At 44.1% G+C, this 16,203-nt stretch overlaps 1 protein-coding gene across 5 annotated transcripts in view; it reads left to right on the forward strand.

Moving 5' to 3' along the window:
• Window positions 1-5,211: 5,211 nt before the first annotated feature.
• LUC7L2 (LUC7 like 2, pre-mRNA splicing factor) overlaps window positions 5,212-16,203 on the forward strand; it is a 57,347-nt gene continuing 46,355 nt past the window's right edge. For 2 of the 5 annotated variants that reach the window (XM_054030181.1, XM_054030190.1), the window contains exons 1-2: window positions 5,212-5,518; window positions 15,172-15,242. Coding sequence is in view for 1 of the 5 variants with exons in the window: in XM_054030172.1 (XP_053886147.1) it covers window positions 5,458-5,518 (61 nt within the window). In the remaining 4 variants the exon portion in view is untranslated. Of the gene's footprint in view, window positions 5,519-6,029; window positions 6,049-15,171; window positions 15,243-16,203 lie in introns of those variants that run through there. The other 3 variants (XM_054030196.1, XM_054030206.1, XM_054030172.1) reach the window with 3 other exon arrangements.

The raw sequence follows: 16,203 nt of genomic DNA on the forward strand, positions 1-16,203 counted from the left end.
GGCGCCGTGGGTTGTGGGAAGGGGGCGTGGGTGCGGGGCATTCTGGGTCCTGTCCCAACCCCCCGTGATGCATCGCTTCACATCCCAGAAATCCCTTTGTTTCCATCCACCTTTGGCGCCATCTTTCAACGGTTTCTGCGCAGCACGATCTGTTGTCTGCGGGAAATGGAGCCCGAACTGCTGAGGTGTATGCTGACTTATCTTGCCAGCACATCACGTTTGGCTGTCGAACTATTCTTTAAGATCCAAAGTGACAGTGAGAGTGAGGAGTCCAATGATGCTATCGAGCTGCGTAACGTGTACGACATGAAATTGCTTGTGGCATTCATGGACATGTTCAGCACCGTGGAACGTCGCTTTTGGGCTCGAGAAACAAGCACCAAGTGGTGGGATCACATCGTCATGGAAGTCTGGGATGACGAGCAGTGGCTGCAGAACTTTCGGATGAGAAAAGCCACTTTCATGGGACTGTGTGAGGAGCTTGCCCCTACCCTACGGCACAAGGACACGAGATTGAGAGTTGCCCTGCCAGTAGAGAAGCGGCTGGCTATTACAATCTGGAAGCTGGCAACTCCAGACAGCTACCGGTCGGTCGCAAACCAGTTTGGAGTGAGAAAGTCGACTGTTGGAATCGTGTTGATGCAAGTTTGCAGGGCCATTAATCGCATCCTACTCAGAAGAACCGTGACTCTGGGTAACGTGCAGGAAATAGTGGATGGCTTTGCACAAATGGGGTTCCCTAACTGTGGAGGGGCGATAGATGGGACGCACATTCCTACTCTGGCACCACCCCACCTAGAATCCAAGTACATTAATCGGAAGGGGTATTTCTCTATGGTCCTCCAGGTGCTTGTGGATCACCATGGGCATTTCATTGACATTAACACAGGCTGGCCCGGAAAGGTGCATGACGCACGCATCTTTCAGAACACTTGACTGTTCAGAAGATGCAGGCCGGGACTTTTTTCCCAGAGCGGAAGATCACGGTAGGGGAAGTCAAAATGCCCATTGTGATCCTTGGAGATCCTGCTTACCCGTTAATGCCGTGGCTCATGAAACCCTACACAGGGAGCCTTGACAGCAGCAAGGAACGGTTCAACTACAGGCTGAGCCAGTGCCAAATGATTGTGGAGTGTGCCTTTGGCCATTTAAAGGGCCGCTGGCGATCTCTGTATGGGAAGCTGGACTTGGCCGAAAACAGCATCCCCGCGGTTATATCCGCGTGCTGTGCCCTCCATAATATTTGTGAAGGGAAGGGTGAAAGCTTCACTCAGGCATGGACCTCCGAGGTTGAACACCTGGAGGCTGAATTTGCACAGCCAGAGAGCAGGGCTATTACAGGAGCGCAGCCCGGGGCTGCAAGGATTAGGGATGCCTTGACCGAGCAATTTGAGGCTGAAAACCAGCAGTGATATCAGGTGCTCTGCATGGGAGTGAAGTGCAGTAGTTCCAATCTTTAGGAATCAGTGTTTGCTAAGCAGACAAGCAGACTTGCAGTGCCTGTTTATTTCCTGGGCTAAGGAGTCTTACTTTATGCAATAATAAAGAATGTTTTTAAAGCCAAAAAATCCATTTATTGAAAAGAAACAAGGGGGTGGAGAGGAGAACAGTACAATCACAGATTCGCGTATGTCCTGTCTGGTGTGCTGTGCAGTAAGTGCTGCACTTCAGGATAGCTGTACTGCATGGTGATGGGGGTTGAGTGCAGAGGGTAAGGGTCATGGTTTTCAGGGCTGGGTGCTGAAGATACTGGTGTTGGAGGCAGCTGGTGGTGTGAAGAACACGGAAGTTGAGGAAAGTGGGTTGGAGGTGACAGTGGGGCACAACGGAAAGAGTTTTGGGACCAGGGCTGTAGGGGAGGGGGTGTCGTTTGCAGTACTGCTCCTTCTGCATGGCTACGAGCTCCTGGATAGCCTCTGCTTTGCCCTCCAGGATGCTTGTGAGCCGATCCGTGCTTTGCTGCCAGTGCTCCCTGCTTTGCCGCCAGTGCGCTGCGTTTTCCTGGCGGATCCTGCTTTCTCTCTCCTTCCAGTTCTGTGCTCTCATATTCTCTTTAATAGATTGCCTCATCACTTCTTGCAGCATGTCTTCTTTGCTTTTTCGCGGTCTCTTCCTGAGTCTTTGCAGCCTCTGAGCAGGCGATAAGAGGGACGGCTGAGGTCTCAAGGTTGATGCAGCTGTATAGGCAAAATGCAACATTTAACAAAGGCAGCATTGTTTATACCAGACAGAGTAATGATTCCCCCCGCACTTAAGGAATAGAAAACACACAGGGTCTACACAATAGCATAATTTTCCCGTCCGAAACAGAGCACACATCCTACAGGAGCCTCAAAATGGTGAATAAGGGGGACTGATTGTTTCAGGGCTGTACTGTCTTCTGGGTTTCTGTGCCTTGGGGAGAGCCAACAGCTTCAGGGGGCAGCTACACTGAACACTGTCCCAACATTTTCCACGGGAGTTCGTCCTGGACGATATCTCGCTGCTGAGAGTGATCTGGGAAGCAAGGGAGGGTCTTCTACTGCAATGCGGCTTCCGCCCTGGCCCATATGCAGCTTGCCTGTGTGCAGCAATGGTCCCCCTGCCCCTCGCGGCACAGTGACGTGGACACGTTAGCCTGGCTGGGACAAGGATCACGGTGGCTCTCCCTATAAACCTGCGCAAGCACATTGCACACGTTCTGGATGAGACATTGAAGGAGATTACCGAGGTCGATTACCGCGATGTGATAAACCACATCAATGCACTATTCCGCATCTAGACATGCATGCCTAACCGCCCTCTCCCAAAGAGCCCGCACCGAAAAAATTCTTTCCCGAAAAAAAAACCACTTACCAGGAACCTGCTCTTTTGTTTGTCCTCCACCAAGTACCAGCTATTGTGACTGGCTACCATCCTCCTGGCTCGAGAAGAGCTCCTTGCTGCATGGCTCCAGGGGTTCTGGGGGTTTCTCCATCCGGCCCACCACCCTCACTTCTGTTTTCCTCCTCCTGCCCCCACTGGCTCTGAAGTGTCCATGGTGGTGCTCGGAGTGGAGGTGGGGTTAACCCCAAGTATTGCATCCAGCTCTTTGTAGAATCGGCAGATCACAGGGGGAGCACCCGAGCAGCTGTTTGCGTCGCGAGCTTTGCGGTAGGCACTCCGCAGTTCCTTCACTTTAATCGTGCACTGCAGGTCGTCCTGGTCATGGCTCCTTTCCATCATGTCCTTTGATACTTTCCCGAAGGTATCGTAATTCCTACGGCTGGAGCGCAGCTGGGACTGGACAGCTTCCTCCCCGAAACACTGATGAGGTCCAGTAACTCGCCATTGCTCCATGCTGGGGCTCGCTTGGTGCGTGGAGGCATGGTCACTTGGAAAGATTCGCTGATAGCACTCCATGCCATGCCTGGCTGAGCAAACAGGAAGGGGATTTTTAAAATTCCCGGGGAATGTAAAGGGTGGGTCACATGGTTGGTTACCTGAGGCCAGGGCAGTAGAGTTTGAACTGATAACCAGAGTGGCTAGAACAGGCATTGTGGGATACTGCCGAATACTTCTGGAGGCCAGTCACAGCGCATTGGGCGGCCACACTGGTGTCGCAGCGCTGCAGCGCAATATACGCTACTCCTCTCGGGGACGTGGAGTACATGCAGCGCTGCAACCACAGAGATACAGCGCTGCAAATGCTTTCCCAGTGTGGATGGGGAGTGAGTTACAGTGCTGGGGGTGGCTTTACAGCGCTGCAACTCGCAAGTGTAGCCAAGGCCTTAGAATCAAACACATTGAGATACAAGTACATAGCCAATATTCATAACGTCAAATACAACAATGATACACACATATAGACAGCATAATCATAACCAGCAAACTACAACTTTTCCATAGACACCCCACTTGATCTCCTCTGTACAAGACCTGGTGCAACCATAGGACCCTGGTTGCAACAATGATTTATACAGTCACAGTTCATGTCAATAATGTCACATCCCTCACAGGCAACATGGAGTTGATTAAGATACTCAGCCAACAGGTATATCATATAGTCAGCTGAATGAAATGAAATGGACACAACCCCTTGTCTACAGAAGCGGGTTAATGAGGATGAATCAGGTGTGGCAATACCATTCAGCATTCGGCCCTTCATCCCCACATCTTTGGCATATGATTAACATCAACAGACTTGAGGAGATATTCAGTGCAGGGACATCACAGAATAATTGGTACAGCAGTGCAGCCTCAGATACCAATTGTTACAGAACCCAAGAAGCCCCTAAGAGCAGAGAAAGTAAATTGAGTTTTTCCAATATTTGTATTATTGTGGGCTTGATATGTCACTTGCCAATGTAGTTATGGCAGAACATACAATAACATTAGAAGCATGGAAAAAGCTTCAAAACCATGAAAAGAAACATTTCTATTACATTATGTGGTATTTAGATGTCAGGAGTGGTTTAATTATCTATTTTGTAGATTGAAATTAATGCCCTTAACCGGCTATCAAACTGCAACTGTTTGATTATATTTTATTCAACACCTTCATTAGCAAACAAAGTGTGTTTCCTTTCACTGAAGTCCTTATTCAACAAAAATCTGCATATTAAGAATATTTTCAAAAAAACCCTGCTGGCTAACCAAAAACAACAACCAGGCTCTGGTCTACTGAACTACTCTGTAAGAAAGTCCACCATAACTTTTCATCGTCCGTGGACACAGAGCTATTCACAATACAGGAGGAGATTTTGCCCATCCAATGCAGTATTCTGTCGGTTTAGCTCAGACGACACCAGGCGCGTTCGAGCGGCTCGGGCGGGCTATTGCGGGGACCGCGCAGCCACGCAGCTGCTCTACGCTCCCGAGGTAGAACGCGGATTGTACTAGTCTTGGACGGGGTGGGGGGAAGGGAGAGGTTCTTCAGTATTTATCGAAAGGGAAATGCAACGATTGGGTTCGCCCGACTCGGGGGGGAGGGTAGAGAGAACGTCACACAGAAAGAGAACGAAAGCCCCGTGTCCAATCAGCACGCGCGCTAGCCCAGCCAGACGAAAGGTTCTAGAGTCCAATCAGGAAACGCGGAGCCGCTTGTGTCACAGACAGATATATGTCTACTCGCCCAATCAGCGGGTGATCAACCTGATAGCGCTGACGTCGAAAGGGGCGGGATTGGAGAGAGCGCGCGCGCTGCGCGGCTTTCCGTTACCGCTGGCGCGCGCGTGTGTAACAAGCGTGAAGGGTCGCGCGCGGGGGAAGCGAAGTCGCGAGACCGAGAGCAGCGCGAAGCAGTTTCCCGCTTTGCCCTTCGGCCCGAACCGCGAACGTGAGGCGGAGGCGCCATCGTAGCCCTCACCGGCCGCGGAGAGAGGCTCCGCCCGGACCCGTAAGGGGGGCGAGCGCAGCGTCGGGCCCGAAGCGCTGTAGGCCGCTGTCGGCGGAGCTCACCCAGACTCCGCCGGCTCGGCCGGGCCCCGCGCGCTCAGGATGTCGGCGCAGGCCCAGATGCGCGCCATGCTGGACCAGCTCATGGGCACGTCCCGGGACGGTAAGTGCCACCCGGCCGGGGGCGGGGCTGCTGCCCCCTGCGGTCACAGCCAGGGGCAACGGTTGGGAAGAGCGAGCGAGCGAACTAGGCTGGCAGCGATGATTGGCAGGACGAGCGCCAGCTTCCCCCTGCCACTCGGGGCGGGGCTAGGGGGTTAAAGGGCGGCGGCGGCGCACAGGGCCGGTCGGAGGCGGTTACACGCTGTGTGAGGGGCGCGGGCGGGGCTGGCGCTACGGCGAGCTCCTGGGGCAGCTCGCCGGAGTCGCGACGCCGCTGCCGCCGCCGCAAGAACCGGGTTGCGAGTGTGTATGAAACCCCCATTGCCCGCGGCCCCGCCCGCCCTAGCTCGAGCCCTACAGCCGCGGGCTCCCGGCTCCCCGCTCAGGTGGTGGAAAAATCTAACTTCGTCGGCGCAGGCCTGTCTTCCGGGCCGGCAGAGTCCGCGACCCGCCGGGGAGCACGCCGCCCTCCGAGCCGCCCCGCGCGCACAGCAGAGGACCCCCTCCCTGCCAAGTCACAGATAAACACTTGTAAATCCTTCCTCATAGCTCGTGGTCCTGAGACACCGCAGTTTGCCTTGTTCGGACAGGAGAAATTAGCTTTTCAAATCGTCAGGTGCAGAGCCATGGCGGGAGGTATAATAGTCTGTCCGCGGCAAGTCTGACCCAAACCATCATTTCAATCAACAGGCGGGAATGATGATCACTTTTGAAAGTGAGAATAAAGTTAATAAAATTTACTCCAGCGGGGCTGAGGCATCGCCATTAGAGCTGTTCAGAAAGTAAGATGGGTAAAAGGGAAGATTAATGTATGCAGGCTGATCCTACAGGAGATTAGACCGTAGAAGGACCTTTCCAGTGCTACCATTTGGCATTCTTGCTATTCAGTTTTCCTTTTATTAAAACAACTTATTAATAACAAGCTGACACGACATTGCATTGTCATTGAGACATAGTTTAGATATTTTAAATATTATATGCAATACTGTTGAGAATGTATCAGACAGAGCATGAGCTTGACCTTCAGGCCACATTGGCAAATCTTACCTGTTTTCCCAGACTCTTTCTGTCAAGGGTATATTGATTGAGAAATGATTGCATAGGGGCTCAGCTTTTAAGCATTTCTCATTAATGCTGTTTGTCTTAAAAAAAAAAAAAAAATGGATTGGTAGTAGAGTATGCCATAATTTAAAAAAACAGTGCTGTGATGGTAGCATAAAACTGGATTAATTAACACAGCTATGGCCTAGAGTGAAACTGCTCTGGAGGTGTGGGAAAATTAAGTCATATTTAATACAACTACGTAAAGATTTACAAATGAAGATGCTTTAAATATAGGCAACTAAATAAGTGGTATGATTTTCAGAGGTGCTGAAGTAAATGAAAGCTGCAGATTTAGGTGCCTAACTCTAGGTACTTACATTTGAAAATGTTGCCCATTTTATTGCTCCTTTTGAACTTTTTCCCAGCTTCTAGCAAACTGAGGCTAGGGACACCATCCTTAGATTAAGTAGTACTAATTTAGAGAGAAGGCAGAGGTTATATGTCTATAATACATATAACATCCTGGGGGAAAATGAAGGTATATCAAGCATATATCTTGGCATAGTAAATTATGGAAATACATTTTTGCATAGTGTTAAGTAAAACAGTCTCTTCCTGAATTTAGTGGTATGTATGTTATGGTAACTTTGAGAATTCTGTTTCATATTTTCTTTTTTCTGGAAATACATATCTCACAGTTTTGTTACATGTCTGTTAATTTACTTGCATGCCTTTTTTTCCTTTGCATATGCTGTTTTCAATCTCAAAACAGTAATTGGGATGAAAGGATCAGCATCCAATTCTAACTTGAGTACTTCAAAACTTGCTAATAAAAGGGAGAGTGTGGGAGGCCCTCAGATTGATAACACTTAGCCCTGAGCTTATTAAATTGACTTTTTTTTTACATTCGATAGACACAGTTCTTTTAAAGGGTTTAACAAGAAGTAGTGTCAGACATGTACTACCGTTAGGTAGTAGCTTTGTCCTGACAGTAAGCACTCTTTACTATTTTTAAACTGAAATATATTTGAAAATAAAGACCTTTAACTAAAATTGGCAGTGACCATGTATGCTCAGTGTCAGGATGTTAAGACCAGTTTTCATTTTGCTTTACTACTGCTTACTAACAGAACTCTAGTATTTACTTAGTAGGCAGTAACATTTTATTTAAATGTTAAATAGTTCAATAGTAAGACAAGGTAGAAACTTGTCTTCCAATCTCTTATTGATCTGTCATTCCCATCCCGCACATCATATTGTTGAGATTACTTCATTTAGTACTTGCAGGAAGTACAAATTTAAATTTTTAATTATTTTCAACATTTCACATACGTGCTTGTGATCCTGTAAACACTCAGTATAAGGTATTGAGCAAATGGAGCCTGAGTTCTTTCTAAGGTGAAGTGACACAGCAAGTTGTAGTCAGATAGTTCAGGATATGGCATTTATTTTGTATGCAAATAACCTGACAGATGATGATAAAAGTCAAAGTTGAGTAGTCTGTTGATGAGGCTTATATGAGGAAAATCAGGGATTTAAAAAAAAATTAAGTGATGTAGAAGAAACTATTAAAATGAGTTGAATAAAGTAATCTTTACAGTTGTATAGGTTACTTGTCTAGTTTTAGATCATGAGCATTTATAAGAACTGGAATCTAAGTGGAAGCAGAGGACAGACTAAGATGTGGAATTGTCTGTTAATGGAAAACAAAACCTTTTCTAAACATAACATCTGTTAGGATTCTCACCACCTCAGCATGAGACACTGAAGACTTCTTAAGCTCTTGAATACATTTAGTCCATATGTACATCATTGGTGGGGAGAATAGGCCAGCAGTTCTAGTGCTGGGTGCATCCCATCCTATTTAGTTTAACTATTGCCTTTGGAGCATTCAGTTCAATTCCTGAACTGTGGTCCACAAAGGACCTCTCCAGTCATTGCACCAGCTCTTTTCCCCTGATTCCTGGAAACACACACAATATTTCGTAGTAAAGTCTTTGGCTTCCATTCTGGTCCAAGTCTCTTAAATTTTGTCTTTTGCACCAGCTATATCAACACTTCAATCAATGCTTACCCATGGTCTTTGCCTATTTGTCTATCTGCACTTCAACACCTCTGAAGCAGCTTTGCTTGTGTCTCATATTTTAGGCACTTGTTGTTTAGTGTCAGTGCCAGTGGTTTTCTTGGAATTTGGAGCCTGTCTTTAGCACCCTGCAGTGCTCTGGTGCATCATTTGAGCCTCATATCTCCTGGTGGTATTTTTGTTTTTTTTCTTCTGAAGGACATATAGGGAGCCAGGAAGACCACTCACAAGCTTCATACCACATCCTTGCAACAGGACTATTAATGACAAATGAGCATATTGGTTGCATTGTCTGTGCATAGAGTCAACCACAATGTTAAGGAGTACCAGATATATTGGCAGATGTCACCTTGGGCTCTAAGAAAACATGAAAAATGTCTCTAATGCATCCTCCAGGCAACTCCAGAAACTCATGTACATTTGACATGAGTCTGGGCCAGAGTGCTTCAAAGGGTAAATCTGAGGCTTCTTCCTTGAAGTTAGCTGAGACATCTGAGTCGTTTGACTTTGTGTCTGTCTGTCTGCCAGTCCTTTTTGGCTCAAATGTAGCACTTCTGTGATCAGCTCAGTGAAGCAGCCTTGTCATTGAAGTGTCCCATATCATCACCTTGGAATACAAGTACCCTACAAGCCTTGTCTCTGCCATATGCTGGAAACCTCAGTTTTTCGAAGTCTGTGATACTGAGCTCCAGTCAACTCATGAAGTATTAGAAGAAAATCAGTAGCTCTCTGACATATTGCTGATGCCAGACTTCAGTCAAGATGTCTTGAACTCCATCTATGCTCATGTTCTTGAGGTGGAGTTGGTGATTCAGTGATCCATTATATGTTTGGATTTGATATCCAATATAGAATGGACAGCAAGCTCTTCAGCCTCAATCACCTCTGATCCAAGACATACATTATCACTAAATCAGTCATTGAATTCCAATATGCAGATAACTGGGCCCTGTGTGCCCACTCGGAAGACTATCTTAAAAAAATCTGAGGCTTACAACCAACTCGGCCTCTCACACAACATCAAGAAAATTAAAGTATTCCTCCAACTGGCTCTGCATCACCAGGATCCTGCTCCCATAATTCAGATCAATGAAGAGACCCTGGAGAACATCAAGCACTCCCTTTACCTTGGTAGCTATCTGTCACAGAAAGTTGACGTTAACAAGGAAATTCAACACCGCCTTCCATGCACCAGTGCAGCTTTCGGATGTTTGAGAAAACATGTCTTCAAAGATTGTGACATCAAGAATCAAACCAAGCTTCTTGTGTACCAGGCCGTTTTTATCCCAGCTCTCTTGTATTGTGCTGAAACCTGAGCCATGTACAGTGGACACCTCAAGGTTCTTGAATGATACCATCAATGGTGCATCCGCAGGATCTTCTGAATCAAGTGGGATGACTGACACATCTATGTCCATGTTCTGTCCCAAGCCAAAACCTCCAGCATTGAAGCTTTGATCATCCACCATCACCTCCATTGGTCTGGTTATGTTCTTCAAATGCCAGAAAATCAACTCCCAAAGCAAGTCATGTTCCCACAACTAAGCCATGGCCAATAGACGAGGGCTGGGCAAAGAAAGCACTTCAGAGACACCCTCAAAGCCAGCATGAAGAAGTATTGACATAAACTCCTGGGAAACCCAAGCCCTGGACCGACCAAAATGGAAAAGGACCTTGTGGCAAGGACCCCAGTATTTTGAGATCCAACTGAGACAAGAGGAATTGGGTAAACAGGAAAGGAGGAAAGAATGCGCTGCAGCCCAACTCAACAATCCAGATTTACCCCTTCCATTGGGAAATGTCTGTCCCGGTTGTGACAAGATCTGTGGATCCTGGATTGGTCTCATTAGCCACCTGCAGATCCACCAGTGATAACTGGTGACCATTTTATGGAAGACAGTCATTCTCAAACTCCAAGGGATCACTGATGACATGTTTACCAAATCAGCCAGATCACTGCAGATCCTCTGTGAGGCTACCATGAGGTCTCTAGTACCAGCTTCAAACCATTTCTTTATCCCTGGGTTGTGAACAATCAGAGTTCTCTGTGTAGGTGGGTATGTTTTGTATTGTGGCTAGTGCTCTCAATGCACAAAAGTTCCAGCTTTGACACTATAGCTTCAGGTATCTCTTGCACTTGGGGCTACAAGAAAGTTGGTGCTTTCCAAGGCAGTTTCATGGTCACCTTGAACACATGCATTCTGAGAGTTGTTCAGTGCAGCTACAAGTTCAGGTTTTCAGAAAACTGTCCAGATCGCTTCTCCTCTGTCCCTACCCTACTGATGATATGTCATGCACCTTATCAGGAAGAGATGCTGCAAGAAATCTAGTACTTCCTGACAGAGCCAGTGAGCCCATGTTCTTAGTTGCTACCCTGAACAAGGGGGTCAAATAAGTACCTAGCTACACAGTTGTGGCTGTTGCTTTGTAGTACCCATGGTGCATCTCCACATGTGACAACTTCAGTGGACCCTGAAATCCCAGAGAAAACAAGTGTCATAGAGTCTCTCTTACATTGTATTCCGGTAACTGCCAGTTCAACGCAAACCATCCTGGGGAAGCCCTTCTCCATATATTTGATTATTAAAATGTTCTTGTAAATTTTCCTTGAGAGGGACTAAAGTCCTTGCAAACTCCAACAACTTTGGAAATGTTTTGTTTAGAATTGATTCAGTAATTTTTATGAAGACCACGTCAAAGTTGTTGGATAAATTTTGTGTTGCTATGACATGGCTGGTGTGAACTAGATAGTCATGTCAAACCTCACTGAATCTAAGGCAAGTTTGTCTCCCCTGCCTCTCTTAGATATTTGGCTCACAGACATCTTCATCGTTCTTTCTCCTGCTGTTCGCAAAACATTATTCCTTGGATTCAGCTATCAAGAGGGAATTACGTTTTGGTTTCTTTGCGCTACAGAATTTGTTTACAGAGTAGGGAATAACAAACTCTTCTGTCCTGAAAAGTTTTTTGTTTCATTTTAGGATATCCCGTATCTGAGTTGGCTGACTTTGAGGTTTTTGTACTTTTTTTTTTTTTTTTTTTTTAATGGTGTCTGTATTTTGTTTGAGAGTAGAAGGCATTTAACCCCTCCCTTGTGTATTTAATTTTGTTTTTATAAACCTCCCTGGTCACATTATTGGTTTTGGACTTAGTGTTGTGTGTTGCAGCCTTGCTCTCTTTTGGGACATCCCATGTACACCTCTACCCCTATATAATGCGACCCAATATAACATGAATTCGGATATAATGCGGTGAAGCAGTACTCGGGGGGGCGGAGCTGTGCACTCCGGCGGATCAAAGCAAGTTCGATATAACGTGGTAAGATTTTTTTTTTTGGCTCCGGAGGACAGCGTGTTATCGGGGTAGAGGTGTACTTTTTACTCTCCAGGAATGAGAATCTTGTTGGATGGCATCTTTAGCGAAGTGATAATTCCGGACATGCAATTCTTTTCTGAAGCTGTAATTCCAACAGGATTCTTCTCACCTGCCCGTTGCTTCCTCAGAGTTTGGAGGGTTTTTTTTTACTGAGGTGATATTTGCTTTTTGCAGCTTAATTTTATTTCACTTAATGCAGATTTTTAACATCAGGTGACTTGTTTCTTTTGGGAGGTTTACCTCCTTCATAATTGGGAACTGATGGGAAGATTCCCAGGGCAGTGATCATTCTCAGTGACTGGCATACATCTGCCATTGGGGGAGTGAGCTGCTGACTTGTGCTCAGCCCTGCTGCTGCTGCCCTTTAAATAAACATAAATGTTCAAGAACTTATCTTTGCCAGTCTCAGGCTGCAGAGTTGAGACCTAGGATTGAAGATCCTGTTAGAACAACATCTCTATAAAAATAAATTGGTAGCTTCTTGGGACGGGCATGGGAATAATGTTCCTTCTCGGTACATTGCATGTTCAGAAGTAAATTTTAAGTGAACTGTTTGTGGTGGTGGTATATTGCTGCAGTGTAAAGTATGAGGTATTCTGCACTTAGAATATATTATTCCTATTAATATATTATGGTAAAGACAGTGTGGTAGGTATTAAACAGATGTAAACTTTTGGTGTGTAAGTTATGAGGAAAAAGCCTAATCTGTCTTGGTAAATATAGCGTAATACAGAAAAAAAACTAAGAACTTGATCCTGCCCTCCAAATGCAAAGACACATTGCCATTGGGGGGAGGGATAGCTCAGTGGTTTGAGCATTGGCCTGCTAAACCCAGGGTTGTGAGTTCAATCCTTGAGGGGGCTACTTAGGGATCTGGGGCAAAATCAGTACTTGGTTCTGCTAGTGAAGGCAGGGGGCTGGACTTGATGACCTTTCGGGGTCCCTTCCAGCTCTATGAGACACACACACACACACACACACATTGTGTTTGGTTGCATTGCACTTGTGCCTTGGTATTAGAGTTTAAGGTTTAAACTGGTAATTCCTGCTAGAGTATATAATTCTAAAATGGAAGGAATAACTTGCTGTTCATAGTATGTTACAATATTGTGAACAAGAGATGGATTGAAATGAAACTAGTCTGTAGTTAGTTATTGCAAAAGATGGTTGAAATATACAAACTCTTTGCCAAAATCAGCAGTCAAAATGTACTGTAAATTCCTTCAAGCATGAACTGAAGGAACATGGTGGATGTTCACAGCAAAGTTTGATTTTTGGAGGGTGTTTAAAATGACTTGTTCTTACAAGGATCAATCTTGAGAGCTTACAGGTACTAAGTGTGCTCTTAGCCCTTAAATTTTCTTTAAAGCTCAGCAGTATAATTTGGTCTTAGCTGTTGACTTTTGTTGCTTTTTAGTCAACATTTTTTTTATTTAATTTAGTAAAACAGTTTTCTAAAATGACTGTTGCATTATTGCTGCCATTGTTTGGGGTCTGGTCTCCTCCTGATGTGTGTATTAATACTAACAGTGGTGTTGTGTGCATACATCTCAAGAAATGAGATGGTTAAGCATAGAAGCATCCTTGACAATTGGCTTTTTTCCTGAATGGCTTCATTCCCATTTAAAGTTCTTCTCCCGCTCACTCCTAGTGTAATACATCACAGAAATATGGTTTGGGTCAGATATCTTGAATAAAACTGAAGCTGCTGTTTCTTTAGGTGAATTAAATCAATCCTTTTGAGTTTCCATATAAATCCACTGTCAATCAACATAAGCAAATAACAAATAAAATCCAATTGGGAGCACTGAAATGGGTCATAATATAATAGATGCTGATTGCTGTAACACATTAATAAATTACCGTTTTACATTTTTAATATGTGTAAGCCCTGAAGATCAACCATGTAATACTATGTAGGGGCAAGGTTAAGAATAGGGTTGGTCATTTGACTAGTCCAAAAATAATTGACAATATCTGCCTGTCAATTGACCAATATCAAAAGTAGTCAAATATTTTAAAAAACTAATTTATTAGAATAGTAATTAAAAAAGATGAAGGCGTTATGGTCTCCAGTAGGCTTAGCCTCAATACATATGCCTTAATTACAAAAAATAAGTTACTTAACTGAGTTATTTTATCTCAGAAAAATGTGAAACACAATGGAATCAAGGTTTAAAAAAAAAGGCAGCATGCTGCAATCAAAAAGTTAGGCTACTGCTTACAAAGGGATAGGTTTAATTAATTGTATTTAATCAGTTAGGATAATTTAAAACACTTTAAAATTATTACTAATTGCATTTAGATTTTTTCCCTTGTGAAAACACAAGGTTATATTCATAAATATTTCATAGGTTTGTTTAGTGACTATTTTCATATAGTAAAATATTAAAGTGAATGCTGTGGCCGCTTAATTAAATCCAATCAGACAAAGAGGAATATTCATTTTGATTAGTAGAACTCTTGTGAACCTTGGCTTATTCACACCCAAATCACTTGGTTATTGGAAAACTCTGGGAAGGAACATCTGCTATTGCATTACAAAAAATAATTCTCAAAAGGTTTCTCCCTTTACAGCAGAGTGAGCCCCAGGCATTTGCTATATGCAGATCTAACTTACCCAGGAAACATTTATGAAGACCTAATACAGAATCCATAAATAGTGACGAATGTTAATGTGGAACAGGTTCCTAAAGCTGTTGTCACTCATGCGTTCATTTTTGTAGCTACCTCTGTTTTCTCTGTATTGTCCCATCCCTTCTTCCTAAATCTCACATGCTATGTAAATGGAAAAGCATGAGAGACTGAGTACATTGCTGCTATACAATCAGCAGTTGATTGTGGCAAAGGTACAAAGAATGCTCCTTCTGGAGCTTAGTAACATATCTGAAAACACTCCTATCTCCGTAGGCTTGAGGAACATAAGTCCTTTAGCTACTCCCCAGTCTCAATATACCTCTCAGTAGTTCTAGTAGGCCATCAGCTGTTTTTTTTTTTGGTTTTTTTTTTAACACACTAGTTGGTTTGTTCATTTGTTTTTATGTACAAGAATCTTTACAGTCAACATGTATTTCTAGATGCTGTGTTGAAATTGCTGGCAGAGTCTATTCTATACAAACTGAACAATCTGGCCCCTTGTTTTATTTATAAAGGTTCAATGTATCTTTGCCTGCCTACTTCAATCTGCAAGGGAGTGTCAGAAAGGCCCCGCATTCGCCGAGCCGTGAGTTATCACTAACTTTTCAGATGTGTTAATGAATGTGGAACAAACGCAGTTATGTGTTTTTAAAAAAAAATGGACCCCCAAAAAAACCTTTTACTGCAGTAGCAGGCGTGATTGAATAAGGGATTATTCTAAATTTTTAGTTTTACAAATAACCTATTAAAACTGAAGACTTAGCCTCTAGAAAACCTATTGTTGAACTGCTCCGAAGCTGTTCTAGCCTGTGAATTACTGGTTTTAAGATTGTGTTGCATCCTACAGGCAAATTAAGTGTCTCTTGTTCTGAAAATTTTCAGTTGTTTAACAACTTGAATGAAGTTCAGCCCATCTGAAAATGTTACGTTTTAGTTTCCTATGCATAGCAGTGATATTTTAAAATGAGATTACATAATAGAATGAAGGACGTTACCATTTTATTGTATAGTTAACAAATGGATTGGGCTTGTTGAACCATTTCATAGATTTAAAATTCTCAGATGTTTCAGGTTTATTAGAATGGAGAAGTGACTACATTCGTAACTGCAAAATTTATCCACCCTCTTTAAAGTACTTTGGTAATGGGATGGGAAAAAGTTGCAAACTGAACTCATTGTACTTTTTCTCCAACAGCTGTCCTTGCTTCAGTAATTCACCAGTAGGTTTTCATTTAATAGTGATGCTAGGAGGTTATTGTATTTTAATGAGTAGATAGACACCCTGTGAGATTTTGAGATGTTTTATAACTCCTGTATCTCTATAGGAAAAAAATCTTTGAGTGACCTCACTTCCAGAAATGGAATAGTGGCTGTTCCATTATGACTTTTTAAGGAAAACAAATCCTGCAATAAAAAAACCCTCAATAATTGGTTATTTGGAACTGAACTATCCAACCTTGTTCACAGATGGGATTTTTTTAAACTTGCAATTGGACCTCATTGTGTGGTAAGCTGGTTGATGCTTCTGCTGTGATGCAGGAGCTACA

Source organism: Malaclemys terrapin, chromosome 1 (assembly GCF_027887155.1).
Source record: "Malaclemys terrapin pileata isolate rMalTer1 chromosome 1, rMalTer1.hap1, whole genome shotgun sequence".
Taxonomy (NCBI): domain Eukaryota; kingdom Metazoa; phylum Chordata; order Testudines; family Emydidae; genus Malaclemys; species Malaclemys terrapin.